At 44.4% G+C, this 26970-nt stretch overlaps 1 protein-coding gene across 1 annotated transcript; it reads left to right on the forward strand.

The window, feature by feature from the left end:
* Positions 1-1661: 1661 nt before the first annotated feature.
* Positions 1662-26577, forward strand: LOC101924845 (cytosolic phospholipase A2 epsilon-like). Its single transcript, XM_027789240.2, has 19 exons — positions 1662-2589; positions 10509-10645; positions 10965-11096; positions 12242-12282; positions 13163-13205; positions 13648-13711; positions 15103-15263; positions 15474-15566; positions 16210-16247; positions 16930-17086; positions 17572-17708; positions 18429-18651; positions 20444-20558; positions 21168-21305; positions 21991-22098; positions 22532-22723; positions 23192-23358; positions 24790-24973; positions 25847-26577. Exons 1-19 carry the CDS (start codon positions 2481-2483, stop codon positions 26083-26085), a joined length of 2478 nt encoding a protein of 825 aa, XP_027645041.2. The 5' UTR covers positions 1662-2480; the 3' UTR covers positions 26086-26577.
* The last annotated feature ends 393 nt before the right edge of the window (positions 26578-26970 follow it).

A 26970-nucleotide genomic window follows, 5' to 3' on the forward strand; every position in this document is an offset into this window, starting at 1 on the left:
ATTTTTACTACTTGTCTACTCACTTTATGTGCTTCCTCACTGAGACCGGGACTGCCTTGCATGATGTGCAGTGCCCTGCACAATGATGCCTTATAAATGTGAGTACATACAGAATACATGTGAACATCATAACTAACAGGGATGTTTCAATTAATTTCACCTTTCCAAACATATCCTCTTGGAGATCATTCACTGAAGTACCTTAATTCAGAGGTACAAGGTTACAAGGTAAACTCTCTTACAATTTTGGCAGGTGATTTGGGAATAGTTTCATGCAACGTTTGTCACTGCGATATCTGCTTGGCTGAAAGCTACTGCCTGAGTCAAGCAAAATGGCAGGTTGGGTGGGGATAAAAAAGATTCTTTCAGCTGTCTTTAAGCAAAGACCCACCTACTCCCTCTAGGCAATAAAAAGCTACAAAAAGCATTTGTATGTGTTGGTTTGTTTGGGTGTCCTTGGCCAAAGAAGTCCCTGTTGCCCACTCCCAGGCAGCCCGATGGCCCCTGGCTGGCAGCAGCCACCTCGGCACTGCGGTTTGCCAGCCCTCCAGTGTGCAAAAGCACTGTGGTGCCCCCAAGAAAGCATGTGGGTGCTTGGAAGTATAAAACGTTTGCTCAGTGCCTGTAAGTGTGAAGGCAAGATCCCTCTCAGGGCTTGCTGTCCCTCTAGAGCTGCAGAGGCCATCCATCCTCCCACAGCGCTGGAGCCTGGGTGTCTGCGCCTCGGGGCGGGTGTGCGGCAAGTACTCGCCTCCTGGGCAGCAAGGAGGAGGAGTGTGGGGATTGCTCAAGTGGTGAGTCAGGCACTAACACACCTGCCTGCCTGCTCTGGGCAGCTTAAACGACGAGAAGCTGCCTGGCTGAGGCTCCCCTGTACCTAGCTGCTGCCGTGCTTTGTGCTTCTGACGCAGAAGAGACCGCGATGGGGCTGCTCTACAGTAAGAGCCAGGTAAGACAAGGCAAGAGGAGGCTCTGTGATGAGCTGTGCAGGCGGCCCCTTGGCCGCAGAAGGGACCTGCCGTAGGAGGTGGTGTTCCACGTCCTGCATCTTCAGCTCTGAGATTTCTTCTTCAATGCCAAGGTTGAGAGCAAAGCGGGGCTTCTGCCTGGGTTTTGTGCCTGTTTTGTGTTTGGCCTTCAGGCAGGCAAAGACTTTAATGCTGCAGTAATTTGACTGTTTTGAAAATGCCTAATTAAACAGAAAGAGAGATCTCTTCCTACCTTGCTGTTGTCCTTTGCTTCCATCCAATTAGGCTAGGCAAAGCAGCCGGCTGAAAAAAAAAATAAGGAGGTATCACTAGTGTCAGTGAGTGCATGGGGAGAGCCGGGCAAGTAACGCTGTGTGAGGTGTTAAATATAGCACTCTTCAAAGTTGTGGGAGTTTGGAGGCAGAAAGGAATGGAACGTCCTTGTGTATTGATCTGTGTATTTGTTGTGGTGATGCTCTGCCCTACAGGTAGCATGTGTGAACTGGCTCTTAGATGTGTGTGTTGCATCGCTACATTGTTTGGCTCCTGTTCTTTGTTGTTTGTTTGTGGATTGAAAGGGGTGTTTTGGTCGATTTTAATGGTTTGGGTTTTCGGGTGGGTTTTTGGTTGTTTTTTGGGGTTTTTTTGGGGGGGTGGTTGTGTATGTGTCATTTAGAGCATTAAATGTGCAGTTCTTCCTCCTTTATTCCTTTAAAAAAGACAGTTATCTAGGGAACAAAGTAACTCACCTTCATCCCCCGTACTTTTGATTAAGTGCCATGTTTGTCTGATCCCTGCTTACTATGAGAGAGGATAACAAAATCAAAGCAGGTTTGTTAAACGTCTTTAGATAACCACTTAAGTTTAGGCGGTTTCCCCAAGATTTTCGTTGATACTTTCCTTTCACTTTTGCTTAAAGGAGGATTGGATGAGCCAAATTATTCAGAGAGAAATAATTACAGAGTTGTTGCTTTCAGTCCCCCCTTCTGAGAAGTTTGGGATAGGTCTCTGGAAGATGCTTTTCAGGTCCTCATTGCCTGAGAACCAGCACTGCTCTATGTCAAACGTAACAATGGAGTTACAGAGCTATAAACCAGCTGACAAACAGCATCGTTACACCATGGTATCGTCACTAATTCCTGCCCTGCTAGATTGTCTGCTGTTTGTTGTGTAATGTAGTGGCTATACATGACATCCTTCCAATTTGCACAGACCAAGATATGTGTCAGCTGTATTAATAACACAGCAAGGCTTGCTATCATATGCTTGTCTGTGATGCAAGAGTCAGGCACTTCGAGCTGAGGGTTACCACAGGTTTCCTCAGGCTGGAAAATGGAGGGCATCAGAGGTTTGGTCCGTGATTGAATGCACATTTTGGGTCTCTGGCTGCAAACCTGGGAAGAAGATGACAATGCACAAGGAAGAACCTCAGTACAGAAATGCTTTGATGGTTGGAATTGAAACATTTAATTCAAAGCTATCTCTGACTGTGCTGCTCTTCTTTCTCTCTGCATGCTCATCCCACAAATCGTGTGTGCTGTTCAACAGACAGAACCTTCTCCATGCAACTTGCTTACTGTAAAAATCATACGGATGAAAAATGCCAGGAAAGCAGACTTATGTGAGTATTTTTACTATACCCCTGGAACATCTGCATGCTTGTAGAACTACTCAGAATGTAACTGTGTCACAAACACTGCAGAGAATTTACGAAAGGACAGAAAGAGAATATGCGTGACCATGGTGTGCTGAAGACGAGGTAGCATAGTTGGAAGGTATTATTTGTTCTTGCGTCTTTGTCAGTGTAACACTGAAGTCTAGCCACCAGCTGTAGTTATAAAGATGTTTGCACAGAATGCATAAAATGTTTCACATCTGAATCCGCCAAAGAAGAGATTTTGATTCACGTGGAAAGCTGCAATGAGAAGTTTAGATGGGGCGCTTGTTTTTATTGTTCCTTCTTATAGTAATGTCCCCCCTGCACATCCCCAGGCCTGTCACAGAATATTTTATGTAAGCTCACGACCATACTTGACATCTCCCATGGACTGTCAGGTTTGTTTCAGCCATAGGAACAGCCATGTTTTGAAACTTAGTTGAGGGCTTGCACTACTAGCTTTTTTTGTTCTTAATTATTCTTACACAATGCCTGGGCATGATAGTTATGTAAAAGTTTATTAATGCTCCGTAAATATCTGAACAGCAAAGCACTAGGGAAAAAGTGAGCAATGACAGTCACCTCCAGTCTGAGGAGATTGCTGGTTGTCTTGCATTTGTTCATTTATACAAATAAGAAGTCTGAATGCAGAAAGTTTCTACAGAAACCAGATCAAGCTAAATTGGTTCAGTTAAAATGATGCAAGGCAAAACATTTGTTTGGGTGTTCCAAAGTGATTTGCTTTGAGTTCTGCTATACTTTCTCTAGAGACCAAAGGTATACAAAGAAGAGTTTCTCACCCTGATTTCTATTGAAAAGAAGTAAGATGCTTTGTGGTTGCTGAATGTATGGGGGTGAAGACTCTGTATGAACCTTCCCACTGGACCATTTCCTAAAGTGCAGAAAGGAAATTTGAAGGTCATTTATTCGAAGGCTGGAGAGAAATTCCTTGCTACAGCTGAAACCTATTTGAAAGTATAGTCATGTGCTCTGAACTGAAAGAAAGAGGTGTGGAAAACTACAGCCCTTAGATACCTCCCCACATAATCAAGTTCTATTAAACCATCTGCCTGATAATGAGCTTACCAAACTTCCTATCCACCTTTTTTTCATCTAGTTCGATGCTTTTTTTTTTTTTTTTTTGAAACTATTTTTATTCTGAGGAGAGTTTCCTACATTTTGATGCTGTCCTTCCCAATACTAGAAAGTTTCTAGGGCAAGGGACAGGTACTTAAATGCTCAGGCATTTCTGCTTCCCACTCCAAGGCACGTCCCACCAGCCCATCAAGCTGCTTAAAGGTGCAGTTTGAATGGCAGAGATGCTTTCAGGGGGTGACACAGGGTCTGGAGCAGCAGTAAAGCCACAGCAGCGGCTTTCCAGGCTCAGGCTGTTCGGCCTTACACAGTGAAGTCCATGCCCAACGTTGCCCGTAAAACAGTGTGACAGACACTCACCACCAATGTTGTCAAGCTGTCATCTGTTTGAAATGGTACTGTAAGTCAAAATATCGAAGGGAAGAAATTTTGCACAAACAAAATGAAAACGATACTTGCAAAAGGTGAATTCTGTGCTTGTTGGGTACTTCCATCATGTAGGAAAAGAAAATCATACCAGTCACGGCACTGCCTTGTTCACGTTAAAGGTTGAATCTGGTTTTGATTGACAGCTGCTTAATGCCAGTAACATTTGATTTTGCCAAGTGTAGAGTTTGTCAGTTGCATTTATCAGAAATATCTGCTTTTAAAGTATTTCAGGACATAGTTCTCTATGCAGCCAGAACTGTAGAAGTCACACATTTCAATGGACACGCTCTTTATCTTATAAAATAATCTTGTATTTCTAATGTTTTAATAAAACAATTTAACTTCTGGTTACAATCACTGCCAATGTAAAAGCTAGTGCAAATTGCATGTTGGTAACCATATGTGGCTTTCACTGAGAAGCAGCAAAATGGGAGGCTTGAGATAAAAAAGTGTGCCACTTGTACAAAATTTTGCTGGTTTTCATGTAAAACTGGGGAAATATTGTTGAGTTGTTTCAGTCATCTTTACAGTTCCCTAGAGATTAGCTTGACACAGCCTCAGGAAACCCTGAAGCGTGTGGACCTCCATCACCAGTGATGTAGACTTCTTTACAACAACCGTTTTCCTAACATGGATGTTTTTTTTCCTCAGTCTTCCTTTTCCCAGCTCTGTTTTTACCACTTTCCTTTTCCTGCAAACTTTCTAGATAGAACAAGTCGGCAAGTGTCACCTATTTCTCAGTCATCTTACAGATTTTTAGCATTTTAAATCAGCTCCTTCTCTCTCTCACCGATAGTGCCCATCCTTTTGGTTCCAAAGTGAATCCTGTTGTGTTATTTTCTCCTCTCAATATCCCTCCTTGTGCTAGGTTTCTGCAGACTTTTGGGATCACTTTGTTTGATACTCGTATAGTGTTTCAGTTTGTGCCCCAACCTGGTGCTGCAGGTTAACTTCGTTATTGGTCTACCTGCTCCATTTTCCAGGTAATGGAAACCCATAACAGCAGACTCTCAAAACCTCACTAACATCTCCCACAGAATAGATAATACAAGACCTTTAATGGAACTTCAGTGCGTAAGATGGTATTTTCATCTAAGACAATTTAAATTGGTTTATTCTGCTTTTTAAACCCTGAATCTTTTTAATGCACTCTTGGGCTGTTCTGTCTCTTCTGCCCATTGATCCAGCAGTGTGTAAATCATAGTATGAATTTCCACATGTGCATCCATGCCTAGCTGATGTCATTGATACCACCAGGAATTTCGTATCTTGTTTGTGTTCTCCATGTTCCCACCACCCACTGGGCACACCCACATCCCCATCAGGCTCCATGGGGCTCCTGGTATTCCTGGACCTGTGGACACTTGCCAGTTCGCAGATTTGGGTGTGTATCCCATCAGCATCCTGGCTCTCTGATGGGGTGAGACTTGGATGTGCACCAGCCCAACCTACTCCTAACAGCTTTCTCTGCAGAGAATTTCAGATTTCAAGCTCAGCCTCTCACAGGCCTCTGGCAACCCCCATAGCTCCAAACAAACAGGAAACATCTTTCCACAGCGTGTGATTCAGCTCGGGGTCCCCACTGTGGGAGACAACGGGTGCCAGAAGTTTATGTGGGTTGTAGGCAGAGACTGGGCAGGTTCATAGAAGAAAAACCCAGTGAAGGTTGGCTTAGGAAGTCTCTGAATCTGGAATTGTGAGGGCTGAGAGAGCATTATATGGTGCTTACCCTCTTATACTCTTCCTTGGACACCCACCAGTAAAATGTGGGGCATAATCTCCTCTGGCCCTGACGTCCATCCCAAACAAGACCGAAGATCCTTCCCCAAAAAAGACAAAGGGGCTAAAGAGCAAGATACTGGAGAGAAACAAAATCTTTTAAGTAGAATTAAAAAATGGAAAAGAAAACAAAACAGAGTATTCAGTGTTAAACAACAAGGTAAAAATAGGCAGCTGGAGGGGGACGCTAAGCTGATCAATTTGAAGCCATCATTTCCTGCTTTCTGGAAACATCCAAGAGCCCTCAGTGGACACTGCCTGTGGGCCCTGGGCTAAATGGACTTTGGCTGGTGTAGAGTTAATACTATTCTTCAGCATTGTCTTGTTAAGAAAATGATACTTTTGGAAGCTTTTATGGAAATTTTTATGTTAGGCTTGTTACTTTTGACCTTTCTTATATAAGGCTTATATTATTTTGGATACAATATTTTATCAAATTCTTAACTATGTTTTATATTTTAATCAAAAAATGTATTTTATGACATTGCAGTAGCAGTTCTGCCACGTAGGTGATAATTTATGGAAAGGCCCTTGAGATCCTGAAAAGAAATATTGTCAGTGGATTACATTGTTGTTTGAGGAACTGTGGTCTAATGTGATACTTACTGCAGGAACCTGCAGACTTCCTCTGGTGTTTTGCTCTTGCACCATTGTTACAGTTTCGTTGTTATTTATTACTTCACCATTTAAGCAGTTGGAATTCTGTACCAACAACCTATTGTTCTAGGTGCCGCTTGAAACCTTGTTATAAAATAAGGGGATGTGGACTGATAAAGCCCAACTAGGGAGAAAGGGGGTGGGGTGGGGGGTGTGGATAGGAATGGGTGTGTAGGGAAGTAAGGTTGTTTAGCAACATCTCAGAAAAGGGATATTTTAAGGATGGATGTGAATGAGACCAGTGATACTGTTTTAGGGATGCTTGTAGGGTGCTCCACCCAATGTGAAGGGCAGGGTAGGAGAGTGAAAGCCTTTTATTGAATTTTAGATCTTAGAAGATTAGTGTTAAATGCTCCCTGCAGGCAGGAACCGATCTCCCAGGACTGAAAGAACTCCAGTAATCTGGCTGTGAAGGGCCTTGAGAAGGAAGGTTTTTTTATTTCACAGAAGTGACCCACGTTTTTATTTAAAAAAAAAAATATAAAAAGTTCCAGTTACCTAAATTACCTAATATTCTGCATCCTACAAAACAGCAATGCCTGCCTGTCCCTGCACCCTCAGTCAGATCTCTGCTCAGCTCCACAGAGTGGGAGGACGAAGTAAAATGTTTTTCTCAGCTGGTGGCGATAGCTTTTATTTAGTGACATGGATGGGTCCAAGTGCGGGGAGACACAATCAAGGAGATGGCCTGGGCAAACAGTATTTGAGGCCACATCTTTGTTTTGGACCCTTTCAGCACAATAAGAAAAACTATACCCTAACAGTTACAGGGGAAAAAAATCTACTCCCTAGAAATAGCCTCAGCGTGAGCACTTCAAGGCCTTTTAAGAGGAGGATGTCCAGGTTAAAGGTGGGCTGGAGGTTGCATCTGTCAGCATAAAAAAAAAAAAGGTAGAATTAAATTTTTTTGTTTGTTTAGCCCTGTTTAAATTGGCCTGTCGATGAAGCAGGTGAGGTTTGAGCTAGAGCCAGAACAGCTGGTGCCCTGCTGCCTGGGGTACAGCACGGCGCTGGGGCTGTGGTGGTTTTTAGCATGGGTCATGTCACTGTCAAGCTCTTTAAGGGTAAAGCACAATTAAGATCCAGTCCTGCTATTATCCTGGAAGATAATTAGAAACTTAGTGTAATAACTGGACAAGAAGACTGTGCTTTCATAAACAGCTGCTGCCACGCCTGCTTGTGGCAGGATGTTGCCCCACAGCACTGCCACAGCTGCCACCCAAGTGTGCCTGACAGCCGCTGGTGTGTTGTGGTTGTGGGGCGAGATGCAGCAGGTTGCTGCTGCAAAGCTCTGCCGTGTGTGTCGCATGCAAGTGTAGTCGCCGTGGCTAGGCTGGTGGACCGACCCGGTCAACAGCAACCTGCTTGCCCGAGGCTGGCAACTGCAGCCCCATGCATGGCAGCAGGGTGCGGCAGCATGACTGGCTGCCTGGGCACACGGTGGGCTGCAGAGTGCAAGTTCTCACATTGGCTGGTACCTGGGGCTGGCTGGGCAGAAAATGGGCCTGAGGTATCAGAGGTGAGTAAAAAAAAAAAGTTCCTGGGTGTTGTAAGTGCCTCCCTCGTCACACCTGCAAAATACTTCATCAACAAGAGGTAATTAGGCTTCAGAAGGCACCTCTGAAGTACAAAAGGCATCACCAAAATCATTTTGCAGAGGGGAAGAGGGAAGCGTGCTTGTGCGGTGGCGGTGTTGGATGTCCCCTAGAGAAGGCCAGAGAACTAACTGAGAAGTCAGGGCTCTGCTGTCTGACAGGTAGTTATTTCCTAAAGGTGTATGATACAGTGCGGTAGCAGGCAGTGATCGCTTACAGAAAAAAAACCAAAAAACTGGTGGATTTGCGAAAGCATGCTTTAACCTTTGCAACAGATGCAGACAGAGTATGTATTGCTGTTTGAGAAATGCCAATGAAATAAACTTTGGATCACTCTCAGACTTATGCATCTTGGTCCTCCTGATCCTCCTCCTTGTGAGGACAAGGGCTGCCAGCAGTCTGTGCTAGTATCAGCCTGGACTTCCCAAGAGCCAAAAAAGATTTTCATATGGACATTTCCTGTATGCACACAGGTGTTCAGGGGCTGTTGGGACTTCTAGAAGCTCAGCTGGTCTCTACGTGTCTTGCTGTTGTTTTAGAATTCATGTATCTTTGTATATACCACAATTACCTTCATCAGAGTTACTCTTTTTCTCATTCAGAGTTACTCAAACAAAGATGACTTAAGTCTCAGGGGAGTCAGGGGAACAAAAAGGCTAGCTTTGTTAATTCTTCAGTTACACATGGAGTGCAATAAAGGGTCAAGTCAATTATTCTGTGTTTCCCAAATTCAGGTCCGCAGGTAAAACTACGTGGGGCAAGACTCAAGTCTATTCAGGTGAAGGTGTGTCTGCTATGCAATGGCAGGAATGCTTGAGTAGGTGGGGTTTACAAATAGAGGAAATATAATGCTAATGTTGGGATTGGCATTTATGGCTAATGCTTCTCCATGCTATCGCTGATGCTTGTGTAGGTTGTCATCCCTGACTGACAGATTGTGTTCTGTAGGGCAGTCATCCGTGACTCTTGAATGTGGGTCCACAGGATTGTTCATCTCATGACTCACATTTGCCTTTTATTTCCTAATAATGATGACAAAATGTATGTGCAAGCAGATTATTCTGACCTCAGAATGAAAGTGCTTGTTGGTGATGTAGGCACTGTGAACTGCTCCTTGCTGAAGCTTTGGCCCTGAACATCCGTCGCCTGTGATGGAACTCAGGTGGGAAGCCAAAGTCCCAAATTTTACGACTGGTTTCTTCAGCTGAGAAAGGAGAATAAAAACACTAAAGCTGCTTCCCTACATCTGGAAACATTCAATTTCATAGGTGAACTTTAGGACCTGAACAAGATTGAAACAGCAAAGCAATGCAATCTTGCGCAAAGAAGTAACTAACGCCAGCTTGCTCTGTGCTTTCACCTGCACACTAAGTGTTGCAATACCTTTACCACTCTGGCTGACGCACTGGAAAAAAGGCAGGTGAAAACAGTGACATTAGCAATCTATTTTTTTATACGCCTTTACTGACAAAAACTCTGCCTTGGGACAGCTGTTTCTCAAAGTAAATGTTATGCCATCAAACTGTTCAACATTTCAGTGTTTTTCTTATATGTGCTCATTTTAGTCCACAGAGGATTACATGCAATTCATCTCCACAGACAATTTTTTTTCCTTGAATTTTTTTTTTCTTCAAAAGCTCTGTTGTTGAGCTCTATGGTGTACATGTGCGTTCCTTTCTTCCCGAAAGGGAAGAAAGCAGATGGAGATCGGGTGCCTTGGTGGAAGACCTGCTTTCTGTGCCAGCAATGGGTGAGAACCTTCAGTGCAATGAACTCCTGCCTCTGCCACGTTAGCAGCCAGGCGCACTAGCAAAAAGACGGGATGCTCCAGAACATCAGCAAGACAGAACTCTACAGCCAGAGCTACCCCAGAAATGTCAGGGCACGTTCATGCAAACCTGTGGAAGCCTGGTATGCAGGAGCTGGGCTCTGTCTGCCTGGCAGCCCCGCCACAACAGCTAACGTCACCTGTGCTGTGTTCACAGCAGGAGCCGCCCACGTGACTGCCCTGTGCATAGGGACGGCTCTTCAGTACAAAACCCTTGAGGTCTGATAATGTAATGTAACTGCATTATTCGGAATGATTATTGTTTTTCCAGCAATTAAAAGAAGTAGCTCTCAAGAAGAGCACGCTATCAAGCTTTCAGAAGAGGAAAGCAGGCTAGTTGCCTAGCCGCTGGCCCGATGGTACTGTAGCTAGCATCCTGGCCTGCGTTCTGCATGTTGGCCTGCGTACGGAGCTTAGAAATTTACACCGTGCAATGCCTTATGGGGTAGTAGATGTGTTTCATTGGTCCATCGCTTTCACACTTTCCCTTTCCTCAACAGTAACCCAGTCTGATTGCTACGTGAGTCTGAGCCTACCAACAGCTTCAGTGCAGCGATTCCGCACCAAGACAGTCCAGAACAGCAAGAACCCCACATGGAATGAAACCTTCCACTTCACGATTCAGAGCCAGGTTAAGGTAGGAACACGGCTATTCCCAACGGTTATTCTTACCAGAGATCAAACCTGCCATAGGGCCCTTCCACTCTGCGAGTCGGTCTGCGTTCGGTTGCAAAGCGTTCACACTCCTGCTGTGTGAACTTCGCTCTCAGCGGGTGGGTCAGGCTGCATCTGCCAGCGCAGTCACTACAGTCTGAAGGGAACAAATGCAAAGTTTCTGGTTTTTTCATTCTTGAACTTCTTTCCCAAGTTCCTTCAGCTAAAATGAAATATCTGTAGCACGTTATGCTTGTTAAACCTTATATAATTTTACTTATTCTTTTATTAAAAAATCCTAGAACATTCTGGAGCTACAAGTTTGTGATGAGGATAATGCAACTCAAGATGACCATCTCCTCACTGTTTTCTTTGATGTGTCCAAAATCCAGCTTGGAGAAAACGTTCAACTATGTTTCCAGCTGAATCCGCAGGTATGGATAAATTTCAAGGACAAAGCTAAGGGGATGTGGTCAGGTGAGGATGTGGTTGTCTCAGCTCCCCTCTCACGTGTCCCCTACACAAGCCTCTCCTACTGTCTGTTTAGCCACCTGAGTATGTCCATCTGTTTTGGGGGCTGATGCCCAGTGTTGCTTCTGTAATATCACAGCATGTTTTGGGGGCTGCTTCTGCAGACATGGTTGGTCAATGTTATTGGCTTTGACTGTCTGGTTGCTGTCCTTGGCATCAAAATCTCAAGTTTACCAGACACAGTAGTTTTGCGGTTGGAGCCAGTGGCTCTGAACTGTGCGTTATGTTCTGTTAACATAAAAGTAGTGATATGCAGTCATACACTGCAAACCCGATGTGGCGTTCAGCTTCTTTGGAAAACGAACATAACACTTGCATAGCTGAGCTGTTCTGAGAAGTTAGTTTTTCAGCAGGTTTCACTTTCACATGGTGGAGACAACTTATACTGAAGTTTTAAAGGCAACGTTTGGGGCCTGGAAATACTTAACTCGAGCAAGTGCTGATTTGATCTGATACCTCTTTTGGAAAGGCTGGCTTTGCATGCTGTATTTTCCTCAGCGGTCACACTAGGAAGGCAACAAGATTATGGGAGTTGCACCAAAACCTGCAAAGGAGGAAGAAAATCTCAGGGGGAGGCAGTTACAAGTGACAAAGGTGATGTCTGCACACGCAATGAGTCTAGGTGTGCACCCTCCAGGGCACCTCAGGCTGAGCATTCCCTGGCAGGCCCATCCAGCCTTGCTGGCACTGAGCGGGGAGCCTGTGGGAGGGGAAGGGAAGGGGAATTGCAGGTGGGCTGTGCAACGGTGCAGGGTGAGCCTATGACTGCAGAAAGGAGGAGCAACCAGCAAGGGGCCCTGCAGTGTCTATTACATTTATCCTGCGAGGTCTAAACTAAGAGTCTGCTACAATGGCAGATGTGATATTAGCAGTACTTGATACTAGAAGTATAGCAGGTGCAACACGAAGGAAGATTAATTTGCTGCACGTGCAGCAATGAAAGGCGGATGCTGGTTTATAGAGACCCCTGAAGAGCACAGATTCCTGTTGGGTACCTCCCTTCACGGGAGGACCAATCTGCAGTGACCACCTTCATTTTCTTTTGCAGGGAAAAGAGGAGCTGGAGGTTGAATTCACGATGGAGAGCAGGTGTGTAAGGCCAAATAGGCGGTCTATAGAAATGTAAGCCAGAGACAAAATGTTACTGATGCAAAACATCAGCTGGCACTTGCAGCCCTGTAATGCCGTCACCGCCTGAATAAAGTGGAGGGGAAGTCTGGGTGTTCAGGAGGTGCTTGTGTAGGGCATTCAGTGGAGCTGGGATGCATGATGTGTGTGCAGCTGCAGCGGGTGTCCAGACACAGGGAGAAGGTAGCCCAGGTGCTGGTGGCAGCATGGGTACGTCTCTTAACAGCTGCTGCTCACCAGGCTGGGAGGGGCATTCTGCACCCGAGGGAGGTTTAGGTTCCAAATGCCTCGCGCTCCTTACTGTGGGTTCCCTGATGTTTGCTTCGTCATAAGAACGTGGGACAATGATAACTGGAATTTGGTTTTGTTGTGGGAATGGATTAAAAAAAATATTTTTACTGTGTTTCTGGGCTGACTATGTAGTTAATAGAGAGAATGGGCATGTAAATCAGTCCTGTTGATTTTTAAGGTAAATGGTAATATTTTTTCCTGTTTTGTTATGGCATGCTGGATGAATTCACTGGCTTTTCAGCTCTGATCCCCCAGGTTTGAACCGAGCAAAACAGGGCAATAGTGTAATGATGCCATCCCTGTATCAATTTGCCTTGGTGTGTCAAAAAATGATCCTGTCTGATACAGTGAGGAGCTCCTCCATTCAGCAGATCTTCATAAACAAACTTCAGGCTCAAGCCTGTGAGAGGCAAATTGGGTGGAGTGCCCAGCTAGAATTTCTGTCGGTGTTTGGCCGTGCTGCCTGTCCAAAGATAGACTTTTAAAGATAAAGAAGAGTTTAAAAAAAAGTGCTGTTTTTTAATTGATTGTTTTTCATTTTGTCTTTTAGTCCGGATCCTCCTGAAAACATTGTTACTAACGGAGTTTTAGTGGTAATCTTTATTTTGTAATCCTTTCCCTGCCACGTAGCAACGCTCGTTGCAAAGCCAGCATGAGGGGCACTGGGCTGTGGCTCCGTGCAGTGGCACCAAGGCAAGGGCCAAGAGGCGGCTGGTGCTGCAGGAGCCAGCCCAGGCCCGGCTGGGCTGGGGTGGACGCCATCGCTCCGCCTGCCCACAGAGAGCCGAGCTGCGTGCCCTGCAGGGCCTGCTACCCCAGGCCGGGGGTAGCAGAGCCCTTCTCTGCCCTCACCTCCACGTGGTCTGTGTTTTCCTGTGTGGAAGCCCAGTTCCACCTCGCTAGACATGGCCAGGGGGGTTGTGCGCTGGCACCATCACGCCCCTGGGTGCGTGCCCTGTCACGCCTAGGGGACTGCCCAAAGCAGAGCCCTGCTGACAGTGAACGCCTCTTGTTCTTGCCCTGGTTCTCTTACAGTCCCGCGAGGTTTCCTGTTTGGAGGTGCAGGTGAACGGCGGGAGGCTGAGCAAGGACAGCACGGGTGAGCCTTCCCTGATGCACGGAGTGAGCCTGGATGCCACTCCGTTGCACAAGCACCCAATGCCTTGCACTTGAACACCCTGGTTTACAGTTATTTGAGATGTGAGACAAAATCTGGCTGATGCCAGTGGCCTGTGCAGGGGTCTGTAGCTGGTCGGAAATATACAGGTTATTACAGGATGTGGTGTCATAAGCATGTGGTCTGGTTTCCTCACAAAATACTTTCCTCTATAATAACGTCTTGTCAGATGCTTGTAATTTTCACAAATACTTCTGCAGGGAATTTAATTGTTTTGAGTCCTAAACTGGAGCTAACTTCTGTTGCTTCTGGATTCAGGGGCAAAGAAAATGGGCAGAATGAGGACAGGGCCTGTGTTATCAATTTACCTTCTTCAAATTTCTCTAGGTATAGCAATATAAAACACACCGCTAGACGAAACACGGGACACACATTATATTACCAAAGACACTTGCTACACATTTTAAGCAGCGCGTTGCTACCATCTCTGAGCCCACACTTGCAGGCCTGTGCGTATCCTGCACAACTGCTAAAACACCTCTGACATCTCGTGATGGTCCTGCAAACCGCCTAAACACAAGGATGATCCAGTTGAGCTCAGTTGTCACAGTGAAGAAGTTTGCTAGATGTGGATGAAAATGCCTGAGCGAGATAATTCTTTTGAAGGCTGATTATATACCTTCAAGTGCCTGGATTTACAGAGTACATTTCACCTTGAGCCTGGTTTGATTCTATTCTATATGTAAAGACTCTTTTTCAATTACTTGAAGAGACAAATCTGAGGCTTATTATATGAAGGCCAAAACCCACCAGACATTATTTTTGTAAGCACTAGAAGTTATTTCAAAAGAAATATTACAGGTTGAAGTAAAGGAAAACGTGGTAGATGGACTGAGATTTTACTGGTTCCAAAGAGAACTGTTCTCTGCTACAATGAAAAAAAAGTTTATCCCAAAAGTCTAAAATTTTCACATCACTTTTATTATTATACCAGAATAATATTTTAGTACCACATACTGTTTTATTGCTGAAGTACTTTGAAAATTTCAGACTTTCAGAAGAAAGTGCTTTTCTCCCCCCAAACTGTTGTCTGCTGTGAATCACTATCTAGTGAACAGAGCAGTAGCCTCAGCAATCATGGTATGCCTGGAAGTGCACCGATACTATAGCAATAGTTACTATATGGCATGTTCCGTCTGTGAGCTCTAAAGCTGAAACCCAAAGGCTCAGATAACTGACTCTGCTTATTTATCCTACAATTTGGGTATCGAAATTAAGTCATTACTTAAGAAAAAAACCATGTATTACATTACCATGCAAACAAATTATCTACAATTTTTGAAGAACTTAAGTTTGAAACTCCTTTGTTTCAGAGAGAAAGTTCGCATTAACTGTGGACGGGTCGTTTGAAGGAGCCCAGACCCACACGCTGAGCTCCTGCTTCTGTCCAACCTCCCCGACCAGGTTCCACTGCATCAAGTACAACCAGTCGGCGCTCACCGTGGCCCTGCCGCGGCGCAGGCGGCTCAGCAGGGTACGTGACCGCCACTAACGCTTAGCTAGCTCTTTGCTGTGTCTTTGGGGACCTCTAGGACCGGAGTCTGTGTGCAGGTCTGTGTATGCAGGGAATGGTAAGTGCGTGTATTTAAGTAAGGCAGGGAGACTGCTTTTACCTCTTCCCCACCCCCCTCCCTTTTTTTTTTTGTATAATTATTAACTGGGTTTTTTTAACCCTTGTTTCCAGTCTATATCAAGTCAAAATGAAAGGGATATGAATGGGTCCGTGACTCTAGCTCTGAACTCGCTTCCTATACAAGAGAAAATAACAATAGCAGAGGTGAGAACAAGTCTTTTGTAATAAAAACCAGCCCCGATACAGGTTCAGTTTGGTGGGTGGTGAGCACCTTACAGTTCAGTGGTTCAGTTCCTGTCAGACCCCCAGGTACTAACTACAGTGTAAGGTGTGAATGACAGTCACTTTGCAACTATGCAAGTGGGTTTTTTTTCTTTTGTTCTGCCTGTGGTTCCCCGTATGCTGCTCAACCCTGTTCTGAGTTTAAACTAATTTCCTCAGGACATATCTAATATGTTCATCAATGTACTATGCAAGCTAACAGTAATGGGTACGACAATTAAGACTTCTGTTTGCAAAGAGAAAGCCTGAAGCAGAAGATAAACCAGAACACATCTGTATGCCTGTGGTTCAGATGCCCAGCTTTCACCGACATTCCCAGAAAAGGAAGGTTAAACCAGGTTTTCAGCTATGAAAAGCAGGGGGGCCCTAAGCCCACCTGGCTCGGGTGAATGGCCCATTTCCGTTCAGCCCAGACTACATCTCTCGCAGGCCAGACCATTGCTGACCTCATTCCGTGGCTGTGCTGCAAACAGTGAAACTCAGCCCATAGATCATGTGGGGGAGGCAGGCGCAGGATTAACGAACGGCCTGACCATGCTTACACTGTTTGTATTGCGATTTTCAGGACAGGACAATTGACTTGTACACAAAGGCAAATGAATGGTAAGTAAGTCTTCAGCAAGACCTGACCTGATCCTGTAACTGGGAGACATTTGTGCCTATACAAAGGTCATTTGAAATCAGCAGGGGTCCATGCAGGCTCAGTTGTAAGCAGAGGTGTATTCATCTTTGGGTTGCCGTCACTTGTTTGCCAGGTGTGACTTTTTCAGTGCTGGAGAATGAAATCATGGGTCCCCTTTCTTCCAAGTTTCCGAGCTGTTAGCACAGCTCAGTAAGTAGTTCTCAGTTTGTGTGTGTTATTACACCTGCAGGTGGAGAGAACAGCTCCACAAAGAAATCGTATTTTTGTCTTATACAAACAAGATAACACCAGAGTATGGTAGCTGTTTCCCTAATCAACTGCGGTGCCTGTTGATAGTGGTTATGCAGTTACACATATGGCAGCACTATTCAAAACTTGAAAAATCAATTATATGAGCAAATAAAACCAGAAGTGTGTTGTTAGGAACCTTTTTAACATACCATGACAGTATGTCATGTTCTGCTCTGCCTTCCCATTTGCATTCTTGTTAACAGCTACAGCAATTAGCAGAGGCCTGTCTGTGGTGTTGCTCTTTCTCATTTATTAAATTATACTGTCCAAAACCTGGTCTATAAATGCAGAGATAGCTGGAGTTGACTGCGGCAAGTAGCAATGTAATTAATACTTATGCCCTGGTCTTAGGACTCAGGGTCTGTGTTTCAGGCCAAGAAACCTAGACGCCCGCCTGGGGTTCAGCCTGTGTGCCGATGAACAGGTTTTCCTGCAAAAGCGGAGGAAGGTGGTCGCTGCTGCGCTGAAGGATGTTCTTCACCTGGACGAAGATCTGCAAGAGCACGAGGTAAGTAGGAAAGGCACTGCTGAGGGATTCTTCTCTCTCCTTTTCCTCAAGCCTGGAGATGAGAAGTGATTTCTCACCGCCATCCAGATGAGGAGTGAGGACATCTGTCAGCAGCAACTCCTCTGGGGCACTGTTTGCAGCCAGGGTGGTCTCAGCTGGTGAGCTCAATAGTCTGTGGATGAGCAAAGTCTACTTCCACTTGGCTTTCAAGTGAATTATTTGAAGGAGCTTCAAACCAATGAGTTTGGTCCATGTTTCTTATAAGTCTTTACTGAAGCATGAAGATCATCTAGTGTACCCCACAGGGATGTCCAGCAACTTGTATTATTTATAACTCATGGAGCAATGTTTTTTTATCTCTAATCTATGTGTTTTATTTTACTAGTGTCTGGATGTTGCTTTTGCACATCTGTTTTCCCTTGATGAGGATGTGCCTTAATGCTGCTTTTCCACCTATGCTTTCTGCCCTCTTTTGTGTTGAACAGGTGCCTATAGTGGCTGTGACCACAGCAGGATGTGGGATAAGAGCACTCACTGCCATGTACGGCAGCATATTGGGTCTTCAGAAGTTGCATGTTCTGGATTGCGTTTCATACATCAGTGGTTCGTCTGGCACAACATGGTGAGGAGTCATTTTGATGTTTGGACCTTGTTGCATTAAGCAAAACCCATGCTTTGTCTAGGGCAGGGGTCCTCAAACTACGGCCCGCAGGCCCGATACGGCCCTCCAGGGTTCTCAATCTGGCCCCCGGTATTTACAGAACCCCCCCACGGCCTCCCCCCCCCCCCCCCCCCCCAGCCGGGGGTTGGGGGGGGAAACCAAGCAGCCACAGATGGCTGCCTGCCACTGCATCCGCGCACCGGCCCCCTGGTTAAAAAGTCTGAGTACCCCTGGTCTAGGGGTTTAGATCCCAGCAGGGGTAAAAGGGGCCTATTGAGTTACTGCTTCCATCTCTGGTCTACGGATGCCAGGGTCACCCATGAAAGACCTATTGTGCATCATACTTCTGGTGTCACTGAAGTAACTTATCCCTAACCACAAGAGGAGACTTTATTGGAAGGACAGACATCCTCAATCCTATGAAAAATGATCCTTTCTGGTTATTTTAGTGTTGGACAAAACCAGCACAGACAGCTTAGTGTAGCTGCTTGTATTGGATCCCAGATCAAGTGATTTTTGACTGGTTGAGCTTGCTCTGAGCAGAAATGCAAGTCTAAAGGCAAGAGGAGAGTAACCTAAAGGTAAAACAGTAAGTACCAAGGCTCTGCAAAGTATATCCTCTGAATTTCAAAAGCAGCATCTTCATTCCTTTCTGTTTTCCATCATGTCTCCTGCCTGCAGGACAATGACAAAACTGTATGAAGATGCTGATTGGTCACGTAAGGATCTTGGAGAAATAATCATTGAAGCTCGGAAGCAAGCAGCCAAGTGCAAGATGGGGGCTTTTTGCTTGAGAAGTCTGAGGAATTATTACCGAGAGCTGAGCCAAAGGACCCAAGCAGGACATAAAACATCTTTTATTGATCTGTGGGGGCTCATGATTGAATCCATGTTAAATGACGGGGTAATGTCTATGCATTTTTCTTCTCATAAAGTTGGTGACTTGATCTTTATGATCATTGTGAGAAATTAAAACCCTAGGAAGAGACACGTGGCCAATAAGACTGTACTTGGTATACAGGCAGAACACTGCTTACCTGCAATTAAAAACTTGGAGATATAGTGTATGTCTACACTGAAGCCTAAACTGTGATTGAACGTAACACAGAAATACTCAGGCTAGCTCTAGAGCAATCGGCATAACCAGCATGCTAATTAAATTAACACTGGAGTTGTCCAAGAATTTTTTGAGGTTCTTAGGTGTTTCTTTATGGCCCTATGCTCGTACATCTCCACCGCTGCAATGTTTACACAAGCTGTGGTCATACCTTGAATCTACTGCAGATGTACACTGCCTCTAGTTACTGCACTTTGTGATTTAGTGATGAGAAAGCATATAGATCCAGAGTTCCTGTGACATCTTATCTACAGAAACTGTGATTTTGCAGGTGCCTTTCAGCTACTTCAGATTTGATCTTGCAGGACCTCCAGTTTCTGATGTTGTTATAATGACACCATCAAAACTTTCCACGTAAATTAGCAGACTGATGATAGCTGGGGGAAAAGCTATTTTATTTTAAAATCCTGTAAACGTGATTTATATTTTGTCTAGGTGAAACAGATAAAATGAGGTGCTCTTGTTTCATATCACATTTCACGTTGATTTCTGACCTCAGTGCTATGTAGCAAAATTTGCTAGAATTTGATTTGGCTGAAGTCCACTGAAAATCTCCATTTAATGTATAAGATAAATTGTTAGTATTGGACAGCTCAAGGATTTTCCTCTGTAGATGTTAACTTTCAATATGCTTTTAAAAAAAAAAATCTTGACTAGAAGGGTCATTAACATGCTGTCTTGAAGAACTCATGTTTAACAGATGAAGTATGTGGAAATAGCTGAATTACCCAGATCTGCCCTATTTTTTCACTTGCATTTAGCAATGCAAAGTGAGAACAGCATGTGAAGCAACTCATTACTGTTGAATACTGAAGGTAGAACATGGCTTGTTATCTTAACAACAGTTATTCCTGTTCCCATTATATTCTTGCCCTCTGTTATTCAAGCACATGGAAGTAAATTTAGGAGGAAGCTCAGGAAAGTTATATCACAGAATGACGGAATGGTCAGGGTTGAAAGGGGGCCTCTGGAGACCATCCAGTCCAACCCCCTGGTAAAGCAGGCTCTCCTAAAGCAGGTTGCACAGAGGGTTTTGAACATCCCCAGAGAAGGAGACCCTCCAGCCTCTCTGGGCAGCCTGTCCCAGTGCTCCACTATCCTCAAGGGAAAGAGGTCCTCCCTCCTCTTCAGAGGGAATTTGTTGTGTGGCACTTTGTGCTCATTGCCCCTTGTCCTGTCACTGGGCATCACAGAAAAGAGCCTGGCCCCACCCTCTTGGCACTTGCCTGTAAGATACTTGTAGACGTTGATAAGATCCCCTCCCAGCCTTCTCCTCTCCAGGCTGAACAGGCCCAGCTCGTTCAGCCCTTCCTCACCAGGGAGATGCTCCAGCCCCTCGTCTTCGTAGCCTACGCTGGACCCTCTCCAGTAGCTCCCTGTCTCTCCTGAGCTGAGGAGCCCAGCCCTGCACAGGCACCTCACCAGGGCAGAGTAGGGGGGAGGGTCCCCTCCCCTGACCTGCTGGCCACACTCCTCCTGAGTGGATATCCTATATTCAGACTCTATAAGCTGATGTCTTTGAAGAACTGATTATCAGCCAACCAATTTTGTCTGTTTTGTTTCCCCCCCTCAAATCCAGAAATGCTACCACAGGCTTTCTGATCAACGTCGGGCAGTGAATCAGGGTCAGAACCCGCTGCCCATCTACCTTGCCCTCAACGTCAAGGACAAAGTTGCCACTAAAGATTTTAGAGGTAACGTTTCAATTCTGGAAAAGAACCTATGTTTTTACCTGGGGAGGTACAGCATGGGGCTACTGTAAATAATGAATTGTTTTAAATTCTCACTCCAAGCCAGAAGTCCTGTTCAGAGATGTAAAGAGTAACTGGGCAGGCACAGTCCATATTTTGAAAGATCTCCGGGCATGTAAGCATGCATATTCAGACATTAACTTCAGATTAATGACACAACATAGATCTGTGACACTGTCTCAGAAATGCTATGAATTCTTAAGGAATGGGATCCACTGGAGCCTTAAGTTTGCTTAACTTACGTTTGCCATTGTTGGCAATAAAAGCAATAAAAGTCAGTCCATGTCCTAGTCCACCTTCCATGAGAAAACTTCCCTCTTGCTACACAAAAAGAAAGAAGAATTTAAATTTTCCCTTAACCCTGACACCGCGCTCTCGCAAACCTGCAGGCAGCGGGACAGCTGGTGCAGCAGTGGCTGTCAGCAGGTTTGCTCAGGGCACATGCTGAGCGAGGCTGCCCGCGAGGGCTGACGCCTGGCAGGTGTGTTCCACGCCTGGAGGCTTGTTTGATTTCAGCAGCGGAGCTAACGCTGCTGGTGCGTGTGTTGGTAGAGTGGGTGGAGTTCACGCCATACGAGGTGGGCTTCCTGAAGTACGGCGCCTTCATTCGGGCAGAGGATTTTGGCAGCGAGTTCTTCATGGGTCGCCTGATGAAGAAGCTCCCCGAGTCCCGGATCTGCTTCATGCAAGGTGATTCACCAGCCGGGGGGAATGACAAGCTTTTAATATAAACACTAATGATCCTGGAAATTAGTCCCCAGAAAGCTGTTGTTCTGCATTTGGCAGCAGAGGTACTGGGTCAGCCAGCTGGAATTCAGCCTGTCCCCTGAACTCACTCAACTGCCCTTGCTAGCAAAGGTGGTTTTATCATTTGGACTAAGATAAAATGAAACTGCAATGGCAAAAAAAAGTTGTTACATGATTTCATGAGTGCTTTTGAAGCATCACCATTGCCCACAGCTTGCGAAATGTTTTGAAAGTTGGAAATCTCTGAGACATTGTGGAAGCTGAAGGTAATGTTGAGAAGAAATAGGGCAAGAAAGGGGGGAATCAGAGAAGGAGCTGGCTGAAAATACTTCTTTATCAAAGGAAAAAGGAAATGAAAATAGGAAAATGACAATGTAATATTTCTCAAAAGAAATGTTCCAGGGAAAATGTGTGTGGCGGAAGGGAAAATACTTGGAAATTTCTTCTGAAATAAGTTTGCCTTCTGAGCCAGCTCTGCCACTGAAATAGATGTCTGAACTTACACAAAAAATTGACAGAAATACAAAAAAGTTAGAGAAGAGCTGTGGAAGGAGCAGAAGGCAGTTTTTTAAAGAAACTTCCTTGTGTTTACCTTATCACTGCTTGTTATACCTTTCCCACTTCCTAGGAATGTGGAGTAGTATCTTCTCCAAAAACCTCTTGGATGCCTGGCATGCAGCTGACAATTCGGAGGACTTCTGGCACAAGTGGACCCAAGACAAAGTGACTGAAATAGGTAAATCTCAAGTACCCTTTGACTCATGGTCTCCCTCCTCCAGGTGCCTCTGGTAGGGTAACTGTGCTCACATTTCTCAGTTTTTGTTTTTTTCTGTCAGCCTGGTGCTCTCAGCCTCAGTGTGTGGGAGGCACCAGGAAAATCAAGTGATTTGATTTTAATGAATAACCAATGCTTTGCTTAAAGAGTGAGATTCTTGTTAGAAGGAAAGGCACCATCAGTCAGACCTTGATGGCAAGGACACAGGGATGGATATGTAATGAAAATGGTATGTAAGGAAATTAACTGGAACTCACAGCAGAGCATAGGGAAAAATAACACAATGCTGAGAGCTGTGAACACATGATTACTCTTGGTAGAGTGGCTGACCCTTTCTCCTCTTTGTGCCTAGCCTCCTCTTGATTGTGGTTATATTCCAATTGCATGTCTCTAGAGGAACAGCCAGACTTGCCCGAGAAGCCGTATGAGATGGCTACATGCATGTTCACTCCTACGAGTGGTCTCTCCACGGCTCTCCGGGATATCCTGACGGACCGCCCTGCTGTCTCCAAGTACCACAACTTCCTGAGAGGCTTCCAGATGCACAACGAGTACATCCAGCAGGAGCACTTCACCAAATGGAAAGGTGTGGCCAGCACTCCTGCCTATGTGCCTCAGCTGCTGCTGGGGCAGGCACAGGGGCTGGGAGTCAGCGAGGGGTGTTCGTGTACCCTTAAGAGAACTGTGTGGGCTTCGTGGTTAGTTATGGGTGCTTGCTGAGAGCAGAGGAGGGAGAACAAACTCCTCACATCTCTCAGTTCCAGTAACACAACTGTTCAATTCTTGGGTGATCTGGTGCTGAAAGTCCTCACTGGGATGAAAATTACTGGGCTCTGCACATATGGAACGCTTGCCTAGGTTTTGGTGCAGTTCATGGGTTTGGAACCATCAATAAAATGAGAGTGGAGAGGCTGATGGGAGCTTTAGGATCACTGCATGCTATCCGAAAGCAAAGAGAAAACCCTGCAGGGGAGGGAAGCTCACCTTCCTTTTGCTTTCTAACTTCATGGATGTCTTTCTGCAGTTTATCAGTGCTGAATCTTGTACTCTTTAGACACTTTGCTAGATGCGTTGCCTAATGATCTGAGAGGCAACTCAGAGCACCTGGAGTTGGTGGATGCAGCTTTCTTCTTTGAAACGAGCTGTCCACCCCTTATGAGACCAGAGCGGAAAGTGGACGTCATCATACACTTAAATTACACTGGTGGATCACAGACCTTGGTGAGGACTCTCAAAAATGTCTTTGTTTAACTTCTCCTTGGCTTTCCACAGCTTTCAGGCAGGTGCCTGTAAATGTGGAACTTAGTGGAATATAGTAACATGGTGTTTCTAAATCTCAGAAGAAGAATGGAAATTCCCAGAGGGGAAAATGTCTTTATTTTTCTCAAGTTACTTTTGAAATAGCCCTAAGTGCCTCACCAATGAAATACAGAGTGACGCAGTGAAGTTATGATGGTCAAGCTGCAACTTCTGTAAGATTTAATAGCACAAATACAGCTGGGAAAACTGTGATTCAGATGCTGAATTTAATCTGCATTTTCCTTAAATGTATAAGTATCTATTTGTCTTTTTATTCTAATATGTGATCTTCTAGCTGTTCAAGAACAACCTAGGGAGTGAAGAATTTCTTCACCTTTATTTTTACCTCTCTTAATAAATATAATTTTTCTCCTCCAATAGTGGGCTTGAAGCAAGATATCAAATACATTTACTATCTTGCAGAAATCTGCTTTGGTTAAAATGGTTATATAGATTTTGAAAGTGGTATTCACCACATAAAAAAGACAGATTTAAACTCCCAAATACAGACTTGTAATTGTAAACCTGTCCCTGAAGGGCACCACAGAAAACACAAAGCTTACTGGTTAAGACTCTGTCACTTTTTTGGGTGGAAGATACTTTAATGCTGCTCTTACACTGTGATGCCACATGAAAAATATTTGTCTTTGTCCTGCAGCTGAAAAAGAGCATGCATGATAACTTGCACTACATTTCTTTCTTGTACTCTGAAGTATTTTGGAAATATTTAATTCAAACAAACTGAGGTAGAACTTCAGTGTTTTGTTAGATAATTTAACAAAGCTGGTCATCACAAATGAGCTTTCTGATGAATGCTTTTGGTGCTATATTTTGAGGTCTAAAATACGTTAGCTTGAAATCTCATGTTATTTCTAAAATTCAAAATTATAGAAATGGGTAAGCTGGTCTCAAAACCTTGCTAAAGTCTCTTGTGGTCAAGTCACAAGCTGTACTGCTATATAAACAGATAATGTAATTGGCGAATCTTACTGTCCTGGACCACAAATTTAGTTCTGTTACATTCTTCTGACTTAGTTCTCCTTTAATCAATGATGCTCTAAAACATGCTTTGAATTAGTTTGTTCTGATCCTAAATCATAATCCCATTTTAGAGGTGTGACTTGGTACATATTTAAAGCCTCTTTGTCATCTTGATATTAGGTGTTTTCCTGAACATTTCCAAATAGCTCCTCAGACAAGATAAAAAGAGTCCCTGGGCTGCAGGCACTCACATTATTGCTAGTGGTCCAGTGGGATCAGTCTATTTTGTGCAACTCTGTATGAATTACTGGGCTTTGGCAGCAGCCTGATCTTGGGTGTCTTTTCCATTCATTACACTGCTGCCATGACCAGCCCCTGGAGCAGGCCTGCAGATACTTCACAGAGCAGGGAATTCCATTTCCCAGTTTCGGGCTGAAGGACGATGAGAAGAACCTGAAAGAGTGCTATATGTTCGATGGTGCAGACACCCCAGGAGCTCCTCTGCTGCTTTATTTTCCTTTAGTGAATGACACCTTCCAAAGATACGTAGCACCTGGTAAGTTAACAGTACCCACCTAATTTTATTGACCCAATGAACTTTCTCACTCCCTGGGTGTTTTTGCCTCATCCCAATAAAAAAATCCTTTGTTTGTTTGCTTGTTCCTACTAGCTAATGTATTGTAAAATGGGATGACACTGTTTGCAAAAGCAGGTAAAATCTTGTGTATAATTTTAGTTTGAGTCTTGGCACAATTCAGTGAAAGAAGAAAAATGTTCCTCAAGTAAAGGAATGGGAACTAATTTCTTCTTGTGATCTCCAAAAGTTTACTGCAGCATGTAGAACAAAGCATATTTTTCAGATTATGTATTTTTATGGCAGTCAGATCTAGGGGAGAATTACCTGTACAGTATAGAATGGTTCTATGGAGGGCCACTGTGCTTTCTATATGGGCTGTTTAATGTGTTGGTTGTATATGCTGGAAAATCAAAGCAATAGTGTGTGAACTAATACAGTCATGGCATCCTTTTGGGCTAGCATTTGAGACGCAGGCTTTGTTTTTATGATGATTTCCAAGGCCACTAATACTCTGCTTCCTCCTGTACTACATATTTCTTATTCCTTTTCCCTTTAGTGTGTATTTTACTCAACAACCTACAGGGTAAGACTGAACACCTGTGACCACACAAAATGATGTGCCTCGAGCTGGCCAGTAGAAGGTGCCGGTTGCAATGGAATGATGTTTAGTGACGCTTTTTTTTTTTTTTTTTTTTAAATAGGCTTTATTCAGAAGTAGATTTTGCAGTGATCATAGCACTGCATTTGTCTTCATAGCAATTTCACCTGTGATCTCTCTAAATTATTCTTGACACAGTGTATCAGAGTACTGTAATTTCCTATACAAACACATTCTTTTTTTTCCCTTGACAGGCATGTCACGTAGTGCTGCTGAAATGGAACTCGGCAAGGTTGATATCTCCAGTTTCTGCTCTCCTTACTCAACGAGGGAGGTCTCGCTGAAAGCAGAAGATTTCAACAAGCTCTTGAAGCTGACTAATTACAACATCATGAACAACGAGAACATGATTCTTCAGGCCTTGCGCATGGCTGTGGCACGGAAGAAACAAGCTGTGAGCCAGCCAGTACCACAGGCACAGTCCTCTGGTTGAACAGCATTTTCCTCACCCTTACTGAGTATTTACCATGACTGCACATATGGAATAGCTACTTCACTCTTCTTGGCAGGTGCCATCTCTTCCTAACTAACCTTCTCAAAAAAAGAAAACTTGATGTGTTTGATTCATAGCCGCATGGTTGGGTTTACTAAGCAGTAGTTGCTTTTCGATCCGGAGTTGTGATATCAAACACAGCAGTCTATGTTCATGCCATCTCACTGTGATGTTCAAGAGGCGAAGATTTAGCTCTGTGTGATTGGGAAACAGTTTTAGCTCTCTGTCTCCGCAATCTCTTACTGTCTTGATGGCTAGTCACTAGTATATTTTCAACTGCAAAATATTCTGGCATTTTGTTGGGACCATTGGCAGCAAATCCATGAAGCCCTCATCACCACCTTCTGTGTCTGAACATGCAGTATTGATTTAAATAATTTTACGTAGTTTTAATAACTTGAATTAAATGGTGTTCTACCTTCTGAAAGTTTTGTTCCCGGGCGCTTGTTCTGTTATGAGCTGTAGTGAAATGTATTTATCTTACAAAGGGTATTTGATGTTTCAATGTGTTGGGTAGCAGCTATATGGGTGGGTAGCCTTTTAGGTCTTTGATGACATCTATTCCTACCAATTAAATCAAACTTACAAATTTGTTTTGAAGGACCATTGCTATTTCCTCTCACAATCAACTGTGTTCTGTCTCAGATCACGTGTGTGCTGCAGTTGTCTCCCTGCAGTGCAATTTTCCTTCAGCATCATCTGGACGCCTGTTCAGTGTAATGAATTGAAATATTACTGAAACAGCGTGTGAGGGGAATTGCAGAATGTATGGTAGTTGCACACACAGAATCACGCTGGAGAAATGGAGGAGGATACCAATATTCT

The sequence above is a fragment of the Falco peregrinus genome, chromosome 1 (assembly GCF_023634155.1).
Source record: "Falco peregrinus isolate bFalPer1 chromosome 1, bFalPer1.pri, whole genome shotgun sequence".
Classification (NCBI taxonomy): Eukaryota; Metazoa; Chordata; class Aves; order Falconiformes; family Falconidae; genus Falco; species Falco peregrinus.